At 41.4% G+C, this 12,029-nt stretch overlaps 1 protein-coding gene across 5 annotated transcripts in view; it reads right to left on the reverse strand.

Moving 5' to 3' along the window:
• Positions 1 to 9,945: 9,945 nt before the first annotated feature.
• Nudt9 (nudix hydrolase 9) overlaps positions 9,946 to 12,029 on the reverse strand; it is a 34,402-nt gene continuing 32,318 nt past the window's right edge. For all 5 annotated transcript variants that reach the window (XR_013107811.1, XR_013107809.1, XM_076926324.1 and 2 more), the window contains one exon: positions 9,946 to 10,374. Coding sequence is in view for 3 of the 5 variants with exons in the window: in XM_076926324.1 (XP_076782439.1) it covers positions 10,196 to 10,374 (179 nt within the window). In the remaining 2 variants the exon portion in view is untranslated. The remainder of the gene's footprint in view (positions 10,375 to 12,029) is intronic.

The raw sequence follows: 12,029 nt of genomic DNA on the forward strand, positions 1-12,029 counted from the left end.
ACCATGTAGGCTTTAGAGATACAGCTTAAATACTAGCCAGGTAGAGGGATGTCAGTCCACACTGCTTCCCGAATCTGTCGCTCCAGGGACCATTTGAAGCACAGGTAATTAAAGCGATATAATTTATTACTGTTTAAAGTATGTGGGATATTTTTGGGTTGAATAGTTCAATGATTTATACCATGTCCACTTACTAAAATAAGAAATAAATCTTTGAGTTTGGATCCTAAAAATATGCCAAGGAAAAATATGAGACAGAAAAGAAAGCCCAAGCTCAAGCCCAGTGATTCAAACTCAGCCAGAGTTAAGCTTAAGCACAGGTGGATAATCCAGAGATGGATGGAACTTGCCTCAAATGTTGAGGACCAGTCTTTATAAAAATATGGTGAAGCTGTTCTTTCATAACCAAACTCCGTAGTACAATGATGTGGCTTAAAATGCAGTGGGTAAGTTAATTCTAAATAAATATGATTTTACAAATGTGAAGGTTTACTTCAGAAATGTTGGTTCTGAAGGGCAGAACAAACCTCCTAGAGTTGCTTTATCGAATCTGCTCACGTTATGATTATTCTTATCAACCCATTATGCCTTGCAAAGTTTTCTCATATAATTCCCTTCCTAAAGGACTATAATTGTCAACAACATCCAGGGCATATGGACTGGTCAGTCTCATGAAGGCACAAGTTGTATCTGTGTATTCTGCAAAAATTGTTCTCACCTTTTAGTCATGATGGCCACGTCCTCACTGTAACATTAAAGAAAAAAAAAAATCTGCACAGACATCACAGTCTCAAGTCACTTCAAGGGCAGCAGAACTGGATGTAGGCAGAACTATAAGGTGTAAGAAAGAGGAGGGAGCTGCCAGTATTATAATCAATCTACCTCAATCATCCGTTCACTATGGAAACAGGACGAGGAAGGAAACTAGACGGGGATCACCTCCAGACTCTCCCTTCAGAATGAAGCTTTTGCTCCTGGCCGCCCTGCTGAGCACCGCAGCTGCTCAGCCAATCCCTGTAAGTACTCAGCTCTCCCCTCAACCACCATGGTGAGTCTTCAGATCTCTGAGCTACAAAGTATCTTTACAGTTCACGGGAGAGGAAAGTGGAGTTCAGGAATGTAATGTGGTCTGTCATCTGCCCGGGTCTAAGGCCGGTGTGTCAAAGCTCGGCTCTGCAGACAGTGGTGACTTTGGGCAGGAAATAACTCGTGCTTTCCCTGTCAAATGAGTTAGAACGATAACTCAGAGTGTATAAATGATTAAAAATGGCTCTAAAACACTTAAAATCCTACTTGCAACAGAAAGCTCTCAGCAATATAAAACAAGTACTCTACAGGGACCCAGGTGGGAAGTTAGCAGTTGAGCTGAGCTTCATTTATACTGTCCTACGTCATCGAGGGTAAAGGCTTCTCTCAGAGACGCCCTGACAGACTTGGTTTTACAAAGAGGGATATTTAAGACTACCTGCACTAGTTCTAAGCTAATATTTAAAATGTTGTGTCTAAAATATACAGTCCAGGAGCCTGACAAATCATTAAAATATTACACATGGGATGTCTTTCCTGTACCATCTTGGAAAAAAGAGGTTCGGATAACAGCCTATGCCCGTGTGCAGCGTGCCCAGATAACAAACCAGTCTGTTCTATTAGGTCAGCATCTCTCCTTGCAACATTAACAAGAACTGCCAGTGAAATGCACTCTTGGCAGTGCTGGGGCCCAAAGCCAGGGAACTGCACATTCAGGGCATATGCTCTTTCACCTACTTACATCCCCAGCCCGGACAAGCATTACTGTCCTACGTACCAGATGAGACACACTGCTTGTCTCTGTAGGAATGCTGTGCTAATGACACTGTTGCAGCATACACATTTAACTACATTTGACATGTGCTTTCTTCATCTGTGAAAATGAGTAATCTCTGAAAATGAGTAATGTCTCACCCACGGTGTGATAACGCATCATGCCCACTTAACAGCAACCCTGGCTCTGGTCTGTGAAATGATGGTGCATTTTATGACACCACTTTGAGCACATAAGACACAGCAATAAAACACCACCAGCTGAACCTTTTGTTGTACACTGGCTACAGTCACACTCTCCACTTCTGTAATATGTGAGACCGGTAGGAACAACTTACATTTCTTATAGATCGTGTCCGGCACCAGTTAAGCATGAAATATTATTATCTCATGCTTATTATTGCAACGAGAGGGCTTTCAAAGAAATGGGAGGTTATTCAGAGGTTGTGGGGAGATTACAGAATTTAAGCTAAGATTCATACTCCCTTCACTTTGAACTTCTACATACTGAAATCGAGTCTAGAGCTGTACTGATGCCAAATATACCACTATAAGGCATGTATACCTTACCAACATAAGGTGTGTAATCGTAAAAAGAACTTTTGGGGGTAAAATTTTAAAGCCAAAAAAAAAAATGCTTGGTGGTCTAAATCATTGGACAAAAATTAACTCAGCATTTCCCTGTGAAATATGAAACTTACTTCAGAGGTGGATGCAAGGCTATCAGGCATCCTGTGAGCACAGGACGCATTTAGGCTGTTCTCATATAAAATAAAATGTCTTCATGGAGAGCGTTAACAGCTTCCAGCTGCTTCACTTTGTTGCTTTTCTTGTTTTCAAGCTTGGACAATCTGGAGGAAGTTCCAGTGAACAGGTACACTGTACTTCAAATGGCACGACAACCACTTAAAAGCTGTCAAGTTCACAATTGGAATGATTCACGTGGTGCTTCTGTTTACAGAGATTTAACTTTTACCCACCACAAATCCTGCCGTTCTTTCCTCAGTTTCCCCTCCCGCAGGCTCCTCTGGTAAGTAGGGTGTGGGAAGGCTCAAGTCTATCAGCTGGGTGATGGTTCTCAAACTTTCCAAACTGTGACCCAGAAATATGACGTTAAAAAAGAAAGCTGCCGGCTGTTCACAGTCCTCTCCCAGCACAGCTTGTATTGGACAGTGACAGCCGACTGGTAAACCTGTGTCCAACACTGTGACTTGCTTCTGACACTGTGGCCTCTCTCCATGTTCCTCCTAGTCAACATGTGCTTGTACCAATAATACTGGCTGTGAAGAGCCTCACTCTTCATGAAGCGAAATGCTGGCCACTGTGACAGCTATTCTTTGGCTGTTACTAAACCATTTTTCTACTTTCTTTTCTTCTAAAAAAAAGTCCTCAGGTTTCTATAAGTTTTTGTTACAAGTTAAAGCAAACATTTTTCTTCTTTGCTGACCCCTCGGTGTCTCCTAACAATTGGATTTTTAGAGCTGTCTCAGTGAGGGCTGGAAAAATGAGGACATAACAGGGGCGCTTTTGATGCAATGCTCCCAGACAAAATGCGACAGTGGCTAGGTTTTAACAAACCCTTCCCAAGGAAGGCAGGCCCTGGGCAACAAAAAGAAATCCGTGGTGTATCCTGGAAGCTCTTCCTTCCTGCCAGCAGAGGGCAGCCTGTGTGTTAAAGCAAGCAGAAGGTTACCCGTGGCGGAGAACACGGGAGAAATTGGTGGGCTTGCAAGAATATGAACACTGGACACAAGGCAGATCCCCAAGCACTTAGTTTAACCAATCAAACAAAATAATTATGACTCCTAAAAGGAAAATAGCATATCCAATCCAGAGCTTTATGAGGACAGCGGTCTTGTTTATTGCCGCCCCAGTCCTAGAAGCATAAACCCACTCAACACACACCCAGAGACTAAAGGGATAAAAACAGAAGGCAGCAGGGGAAACAGGCTTATCTTGTCTCACCCACAACTCTCCTTCCTTTTCTTTTTGTAGATCCCAATTCCTTTTCCTTTCCCTTTTGATCCAAATCAGGTAAGTGTACTTAAAAACCTCCCTTAAGAAGATACTTAAATGATTAAAACTTAAAACTTACTTTGTTTGATTTAAAGAGCTTAATGTACAATTCCCACATCTCTCTGACCTGAAGTGCCTACACTATGTATTTATTATACCATGTCATCCAAATTTTAAATACTATTGGGATTGTGAGAGGAAACCATTGGCTTTCTTTCATGACCATTTTCCCCTAAGTATAACGCAGTGAGCATGTGTGAGTTGTCATCACAAGATGTCCCTACTGTGCTGAGACCCCACAAGACAAACTATGGAGTACACATTTCCAGAGATGGTTTTTTTTTTAAAGGTGTGGGAGGGGTTGTAAACTATCAGTGATACAGATTTAATGATGGAATTTTAGAACTGCTAGGGGTCTTAAAACTATGTTTCCATTTACCAGGCTAATTCAAAGTTGTAGATCAAAGTTGAAATGCTACATTGTAACTCTTGGTTTGTTCTGTTTCTTTTATTCTAGGTTCTGACGCCTAATCAACTTCTGGCGGTAAATTCATTCTGCTCTGTCGATCTATAGGGTCTTTAAGAACACAGCACCTCATAGTATAAAAATGAGCCAGTTCATTCTGGGAACCACTGCACTTATTCCGTTCATTCCAACCCCCAGTCAGACACCTGTTAAATCCAAAGGCCAAAACCAACCCAGTGCAGGACAAGAGTTCTTTTCATTCATTCAGTTCAACCAGCTATAACGTGACAAGGGGATGTCTTTATTACTGATTCCAGTTAAGGGACAGAATAAGGAGTTGGAAAACCATGAGGGACAGAATAAAGTGCTTTAGGAAGAGAAGATAGATGAATTGCCACAGCATGTAATATGTGAAGCCTTATCAAATCTAAACCCCAAAGGAGGCTTGCTTGTTTTTGAGACAAGCTCTATATAGTCCTTGGTAGTCTAGAACTCAACATGTAGACCAGGCTGGTGGCAACTTCTATGATGCCTCTGCCTCCTCTGCCTCTCTGCCTCCTCTGCCTCTCTGCCTCCTCTGCCTCTCTGCCTCTCTCTCTGCCTCTCTCTGCCTCTCTCTGCCTCTCTCTGCCCCTCTGCCCCTCTGCCCCTCTCTCTGCCCCTCTCTGCCCCTCTCTGCCCCTCTGCCTCTACAGTGCTGGGATTAAAGGCATGCACTGACATGTCTGACCCACGAGATGCTTTTTTAATTAACTGAACATAATTCAACTGTTTAATGAATTGTTTACTGGTTTGTAAATTCCTTAGAGTATCACTTTGTGAAAATATCAAAGGAATACTTTGAATATAATTACAAAAAATAAAACTAAAAAAAATTCTAGTTCTGTCTAAAACACACAAACATTTCTGAAATAGAAACATATTTCATAATGAATAAAATATTATTGCTTCAAATGCTATCAGTAAAACAAAGCATTTTCATAGTTACTGATGTAACTATGATGTAACATGGGCATGCAGTATTCTTTCAAAGGTCAGAAAGCTGGACCACAATAGCTTATGTGTGTGAGATAAAATTTCCCAGGATTTTAAAATACTGACTGGCTCAAGTCATTTTGAATATTTAAACATACCAGGAAGTCAACTTCAGTCCAAGAAACTGGTGCTCTTCCCACAGCATACCCATCTCCAAAGATCAAATCATAAAACTCCAAGCACTCTTTTATTAAACATACTTCAGGGCCTCCCTCTGTGAGTGATTACTGGTGATTTTAAAGTCACCAAGTAGGCCTTCCAGTACACGCCCAACATCCAGTGCTGGGAAACAAGGTCCTGATGTCACCTGTAGAGTTGACCCAACTTTGTGGCTTTGCTCAGTCTGCCAGCATGGAGAGCAATGACCTGCCTGACCTCTGAGTATGTGCTCTCTTCAGAGAATCTGACTCACTCAAATTACCAGGGGCCTTCTTAGAGAATCCCAGATCTTCTCCCTCCCTCCCTCCCTCCCTCCCTCCCTCCCTCCCTCCCTCCCTCCCTCCCCCCTTCCCCATCTCCCAATACCCATTTCTCACCCTCCCCCAGCACTCAGTCCCCAGAACACTGCTTATACATAAGAACACTGAAGCTGGCTTTACTATTCCTACATGGTCTGGGGCAGGCAGCTTTGTATATATTACAGTTAGACCAATCTGATCTCTTGAAGAAGCTACAGAGCAACCATCTCCAGTGAAACAGCTGTGTAAGCAAATCCACAAGACAAAGCTTCCACTCATAGCATTGCCTGCAAAAAGCATTCAACTGGGCATTCAGGACATTCACATCCATAATCAAAATGCCACTTTCTCAGAGTGGACCAGAGTTTCGTCAGCTTTCTAATTTTCAAATACAGTAAATATAGTTAGAAGGCATAGAAAAGTATTTCTGTAAATTAAAAAAAAATTGAATTATCTTCAGTCTTGTACGAGTCAAGTATAATTTCCAATTAAACATTCACATCCAAAACATCTCAACTGACACATGTACTAAAATGAACATAAATCAAAAGGCAAACCCACTGAGAGTACTTACTCTTTTCTTCTTTTACAGTTAATTACTTCTATTTTGAACCAACTGCAGGTAATTCTTATTTTCATAAACTACAAAGTCACTAAGTGAACTGTGGTTAATATTTAACTTTTTTTTCTTTTTCTTTTCTTTTCTTTTTTTTTTTTTAGGGTTTCCTGGGGGTAAGATTTTATTTCTGGCTGTATTGATAAAGGTAACATCCATTTCAGGGAAGGGGAGAATAACTCCTCTAAATCAACCCAATACATTAAGCCAATTACAACCCGTGGCGTTATGAATTCAGTTCCCAGACCTTTAAATCTGAGTTTCTGCATCTCTAACAGTAAATATCCTTTCACAAGGTGAGTTTCACAGAATTTAAGATTATAGACACCAACACAATCTTAGGTCATGAACTCTCAAGTACTTAACACTTTATCTTGGCTTGCTTCTGTCTGATGGACAATTCACAGTAGCAGACTGAGGAAAGCCTACTGTGAAATTACCAAACCCAGCCATGGCCTGACCTCAAGGCAATATCCAACCCCAATTTTAAGGGGGGAAAATGTGTTTTCACCCACCAACGTTCCTAGTAGTACGTTTCACTGCTCTGGAATACTACTAGTAATTTTTCTTTACCATTGTGAAGACTCCCCTCTGTCCGGCCTCCACACACATGGAAGAAACTACCATCTATTTTACACAAGATCCTCAAGGTTTCAGTTTCTCAGTGTTCACAGATTACCAAAGCACACGATTTTCTATGCCAGTTGCATGATCACGCCAGTATTAACACATCAACAACAAAAGAATCATAAGATGGGAGAGGCTGATGGAGGTGGGAAAGGAATTCTGAAAATGTTTCAGATATTGACAGTAAATGTGCCGTCTGTTTCAACAGAGATAATCTTCACTGCTACATCAGAAGACGTGTCCGGTGAGTAAAATCGCCAAAATCTTTCATGAACTAATATGTAAATTAAATATTTCAATTTTTTTATCATAAAAGTTTTGTCACCACAGATGGTGTCTCTGTTAGTAAATTAACACCATGATAAAAGCAATTCAGAAGACCAATATAACTACACAGGGTGTGTTTCTGCAAGGATATTTTATAACTGTATTTAAGTGGGCTGGGCTGTGGCTCAGTGGGAAGACTGCTTGCCTGGCATGTGAAAGGCCCTGGGGTCCACCCAGAGCACTACAATATAATAAAATATAAATTTATTTAGCAAGACTCCAGAAATATCCTAAAATATATATATATATATCACAGAAGTTCTGAGTATTTAAAACTTATCATTTTAAACTGAGTGGCCTTAAAAAATAGCTTGAATTTTCAAGTTCTCTCTTTATCTACCACACTTTTAACTTTTAAAATAATTATGACATTAAGTAAAATGAGGATCTAATATTTATGTTTAAAATGTTTTCAAAAGCTCAAGAGTGCCTGTGTCAGAAAAATGCTGACTGTGGCCATTAGCCGTAAGTTAAGAAATTATGAAATAAACTGTCTTTGGCCTAAAATTATGCACAATTTCAATAGCACTAGCCAATCAGACAGAGCCTTTTCACTCCGTGTACTACCATGGCTCATGAAGTCCAGCTTATCTATCAGAATTTACATCACCACACATAGTTTATGTAACAGCCTCCTTGAGGATCAACGCACAGTGGCGTCAGAACCTTGGTGTAGAATACGGCAAACAAGAGTGGGCTCTGGGTCTGGGGAGGTGGAGGCCGAATCTTAGCTCGGTTCCTTAGGGGAAAAGATCTTGAACAAACCATTCCAAACCCAACTGCTTCACCCGTGAAATGCCTGAGGCTGGAGTGGCACTCAGTAAGAGTAACCTAGCTTTCCCAGTGACTCTACCAAAGCCTCTAAGAGGAGAAAACACGTCGAACATGATCGAGCACAAGGGGTTGGGGACACAGACCCCCAGTGACCAGGAGTACACACTCCCAACAGGAAGGCCAGGAAGCTAACCGTTTCAATGTCTCTTCTATTGCAGGTGGTCCAGGTTACTGGCTTTGTTATCTGCAGCTTGGAATGGACTTACCATCTTGTAGACTCTATAGTAAACGTTCTGTGAAACATCAAATACCACAGGCAAATCTACTATCTACAGCCGTACGCTCTAAATAAAAATCTCACTAAAACTCCTGTGTGGATTCCAGTTCAGTGTTGTAGTGACTGCTCAGTTTCTTGAAAGCTTCTGAAAGTAGTTCAGTCTCAGTGCTTGAAAACAACATTCCCTCCAAGCCAGGGTCACCCAGCCCCTCTGAACAGCCATTCTCATCAAGAGCCCTTGATATGCCCTAGTGCCAGGCATTTCTGGACTTTGAAAAATAATCTGTCAAAAAGAGTTCACTTTGCTCTTGCCTTCCTCCTCCCACTCTGCCCCCTCACCCCTTCCCTCTCTCTCCACATGCTCATGGCCAGCCAGCCTCTACTCCTCTACTTATTCTCTCTCTCTCTCTCTCTCTCTCTCTCTCTCTCTCTCTCTCTCTGCCTGTACTACCCTCTTGACTCCCTTCTCCATGCCCTGAATAAAGTCTATTCTATACTAAAGAAAAAAAAAAAGAATTCACTTTGAAATCAAACATCTCAAAGCTCCTCCAAAGACACCATTATACTACAAAAAGGTTTCCTACATGCTCAGCTCAGCTCTGGTTTACCACAGACCTGTCCTAACAACACACACTCCTCCCTCTTTGTGTTAACTGTCTAACTACAGATTGGTCAGTATTGTCAAATCCCAAGAAGACAGAAGCACCACGTCTTTTTCCCTACACCTGAGTCTTCAGAGGTCCCACTGCAATCCAGATGGAATAAAGCAAGCATGAGCCCCCAGTTCAAGCTGACTGGACTTGCGAAGGGACAGCCCTGACCAGCATGTGACACCTGGATTCAGGGAGTAAGACAGCATTACTTCCCTTTCGTTTTCTTTTGAAGGGAACCCACCAACACATTCTCTGCTTCGCCTGAGATTTACGGTATTAGCCACACAGCTCTCAGTCCTTAGCCTCCTACCAAAGACCGTCTGAAATCACAAAGGCTCCCTGCTCACCCTACTTGTTCACTGTGTCTATTCTTTGTCTTACAGTAGATACGATCAAGTGAAACCTCTATAAATTACTAATTCACCTAGGCATATTTTTAAGTTTTAGATATCCTAAAAATGAGAATATGAATTTCTATTCATTTTGATCTCTGACTACAAGAATAACTGAAACACCGTGAGACTTTACCTATCAATCAATCAATCAATCAATCAGTGGGATAACTGAAATTCCATTACAAAAACTGGTAGCTCAGGCTAGAGGGACAGCTGAGCAGTTAAGAGCACTGGCTGTTCTTCCAGGACAAGAGCAAGCATGGAGGCTCACGTGCATCTGCAAATCTAGTTCCAGGGGATCCAGTGCCCTCTTCTGGCCTCCTCAGGCACTGCATGCACATGGAACAACATGAAGCAGACAGTGAAAAGGGAATCAGGTGGGCCATTAAGTGCACGTGAGGGGGTCCCTCCAAGGGAAGTCCAGTTCAGCGGTACATCACTCGCCTCTAAGGGCAGGGAGAAAAGGTAACGATAAGAACCAGAAACACAAGTCACCAGCAGTTGGGTTTTATATTTATTGTAACTACAATTTTTCAAACATTAGTTATTTAAATTTGTTCAGACATGCGTAAATATATACAAAATGACAGTCTCTAATCCCTTTGAGAAGAAAGCTGAACATTCAGTGTTCTTCATCATATTCAGGCATTTCACCGTGTTGCAAGCATTTCCAAGTGGCCTTAGTAGAGTGTCAGTTCTGCAGCACTACTGTGTGCTGTACAGCCGGCAGCCCACTGGCTCTCAGGACAGGCTATAGCCCGTGGCTGTCAGCAGCACAGTCCTCGCTCCAATGGGCGTCTCGCTTCTCTGCCACGAGCTTGATGAACTGAGAGTGACTGGCATACAGCTTGAGCTGGTCGCTAATGTCCACCCACTTCACCTTCCCGGCGTCATCTCCAGCCTCCAGAGTCAGGTTGTCCATTGTCTCCCCTAGTTTCCAAAGACACAGCAAAAAAAAAAAAAAAAAAAAAAAAAAAATTGGGGGGTTAGTCCATTTTTAATGCAATTATGGATCTTCAAATGTCTTACTAAAAATAAGATTAAATCATCGTTATTAGGTGGCTATGGAATTAAAATCCAGAATATTCCAAAATGCCTGAACTGTAACTAAATATTAGATGAAAGGACTAATAAGAAAGCTTTTCTCCTTTAGAGAAAGAGAGAGAGAGAGAGAGAGAGAGAGAGAGAGAGAGAGAGAGACCATTCTACATGAAACCTTTTACAAAACTAAACTCCAGAAGGATTAGAGTCAAATATAAAAAGCCTAAAAGCAAATTTCTAACTCATTTTTGTGGTCTAATGCTATGTAATTAGCAAACTAAAATACAATATATTTATAATTGTATTTATTATTTATAAATGTCATCATTGCTAGAAATGTAAATGGCTATTTCTACAGGTTAAATTGATGGCGTTTACCCAGTGTTTTCAAAAATAAATTCTCCCACTTACTCAGTAGGTGTAAATGCCTTGTGTACCAGACTCTGCTGCAGGCACTGGATATATGAGGAGTTTACAGGTCTAGGATTCAGCTCAGTGGTCAGCACCTACCTGGCTAACATGAAGCTCTGGGCAGCAATGCCAACACCCCAGAAGACCGAGGCAGAAAAATTGCTATTTGCTCAGAGCAACACTGGGATACATAATGAGACTCTGTCTCAAAAGATTATCCAAAGGAGACAGAGAGAAAACTATTCAAGGCAACACATATGTGTGCTTTATGTCTGTATATAAACACATATGTGTGCTTTATGTCTGTATATAAACACATATATGTGCTTTATGTGTGTATGTACATAGACATATATGTGTGCTTTATGTGTATATATAAACATTTAGTATTATATTCTACATTCTTTAATTTTTATTTATTTTTATATGTATGAGTGTTTTGCCTGCATGTATGTCTGTGTACCACATGTGTGCCAGGTGCTGGCAGAGGCCAGAAGAGGGCACTGGGAGTTGAACCTGGGTCCTCAGGACAAGCAGCCAGTGCCCTTACTGCAGGGCCATTGCACCTCTCATTCTTAAAATGGGCAGAATCAAACTTTTCACCTTTACAAAACAGGTTAAAGAAATAACAGTGATGCACAATGGGATGCCACATTCATTAAACACAGAGGTGACTGAGCCTGACAATCTGCAACTGTAATCCCAGTGTTTGGGAGTCAAAAGCAGGAGAACTGCCTGTGAGTTCATGGTCAGCCTGGGCTATACTGTGAGCTCAGGACAGCCTGAGCTATATTGCAAGACTATCTCAAAACAAAAACAAAGAAACCAACAATGACTGGAGCTCAGGGATGCTGCCAACAAACAGTGCCCAGAAAATGTTTTTAAGTGAAACGTCAAGCAAGGAAACAGAACATGCAGCGTAAGCACCTTTGTACCTATTTACTGTAACTGTAACACTACGCAGAGTCTGCAAGAAGCTAAGGCGACATGTTAGTTAAAGGTGGTGGCTCACTGTGTCTTCTTCACATCATCTACTCTCTAAGTAAGTTTCAATTACTTTACCTATGTAAACATCACCACGGCACTCAAACAACAACAGCCCTCCTTAGAAGATAATGTTTTGAGAACAGGCA

The sequence above is a fragment of the Arvicanthis niloticus genome, chromosome 27 (genome assembly GCF_011762505.2).
Source record: "Arvicanthis niloticus isolate mArvNil1 chromosome 27, mArvNil1.pat.X, whole genome shotgun sequence".
In the NCBI taxonomy this organism is placed as follows: Eukaryota; Metazoa; Chordata; class Mammalia; order Rodentia; family Muridae; genus Arvicanthis; species Arvicanthis niloticus.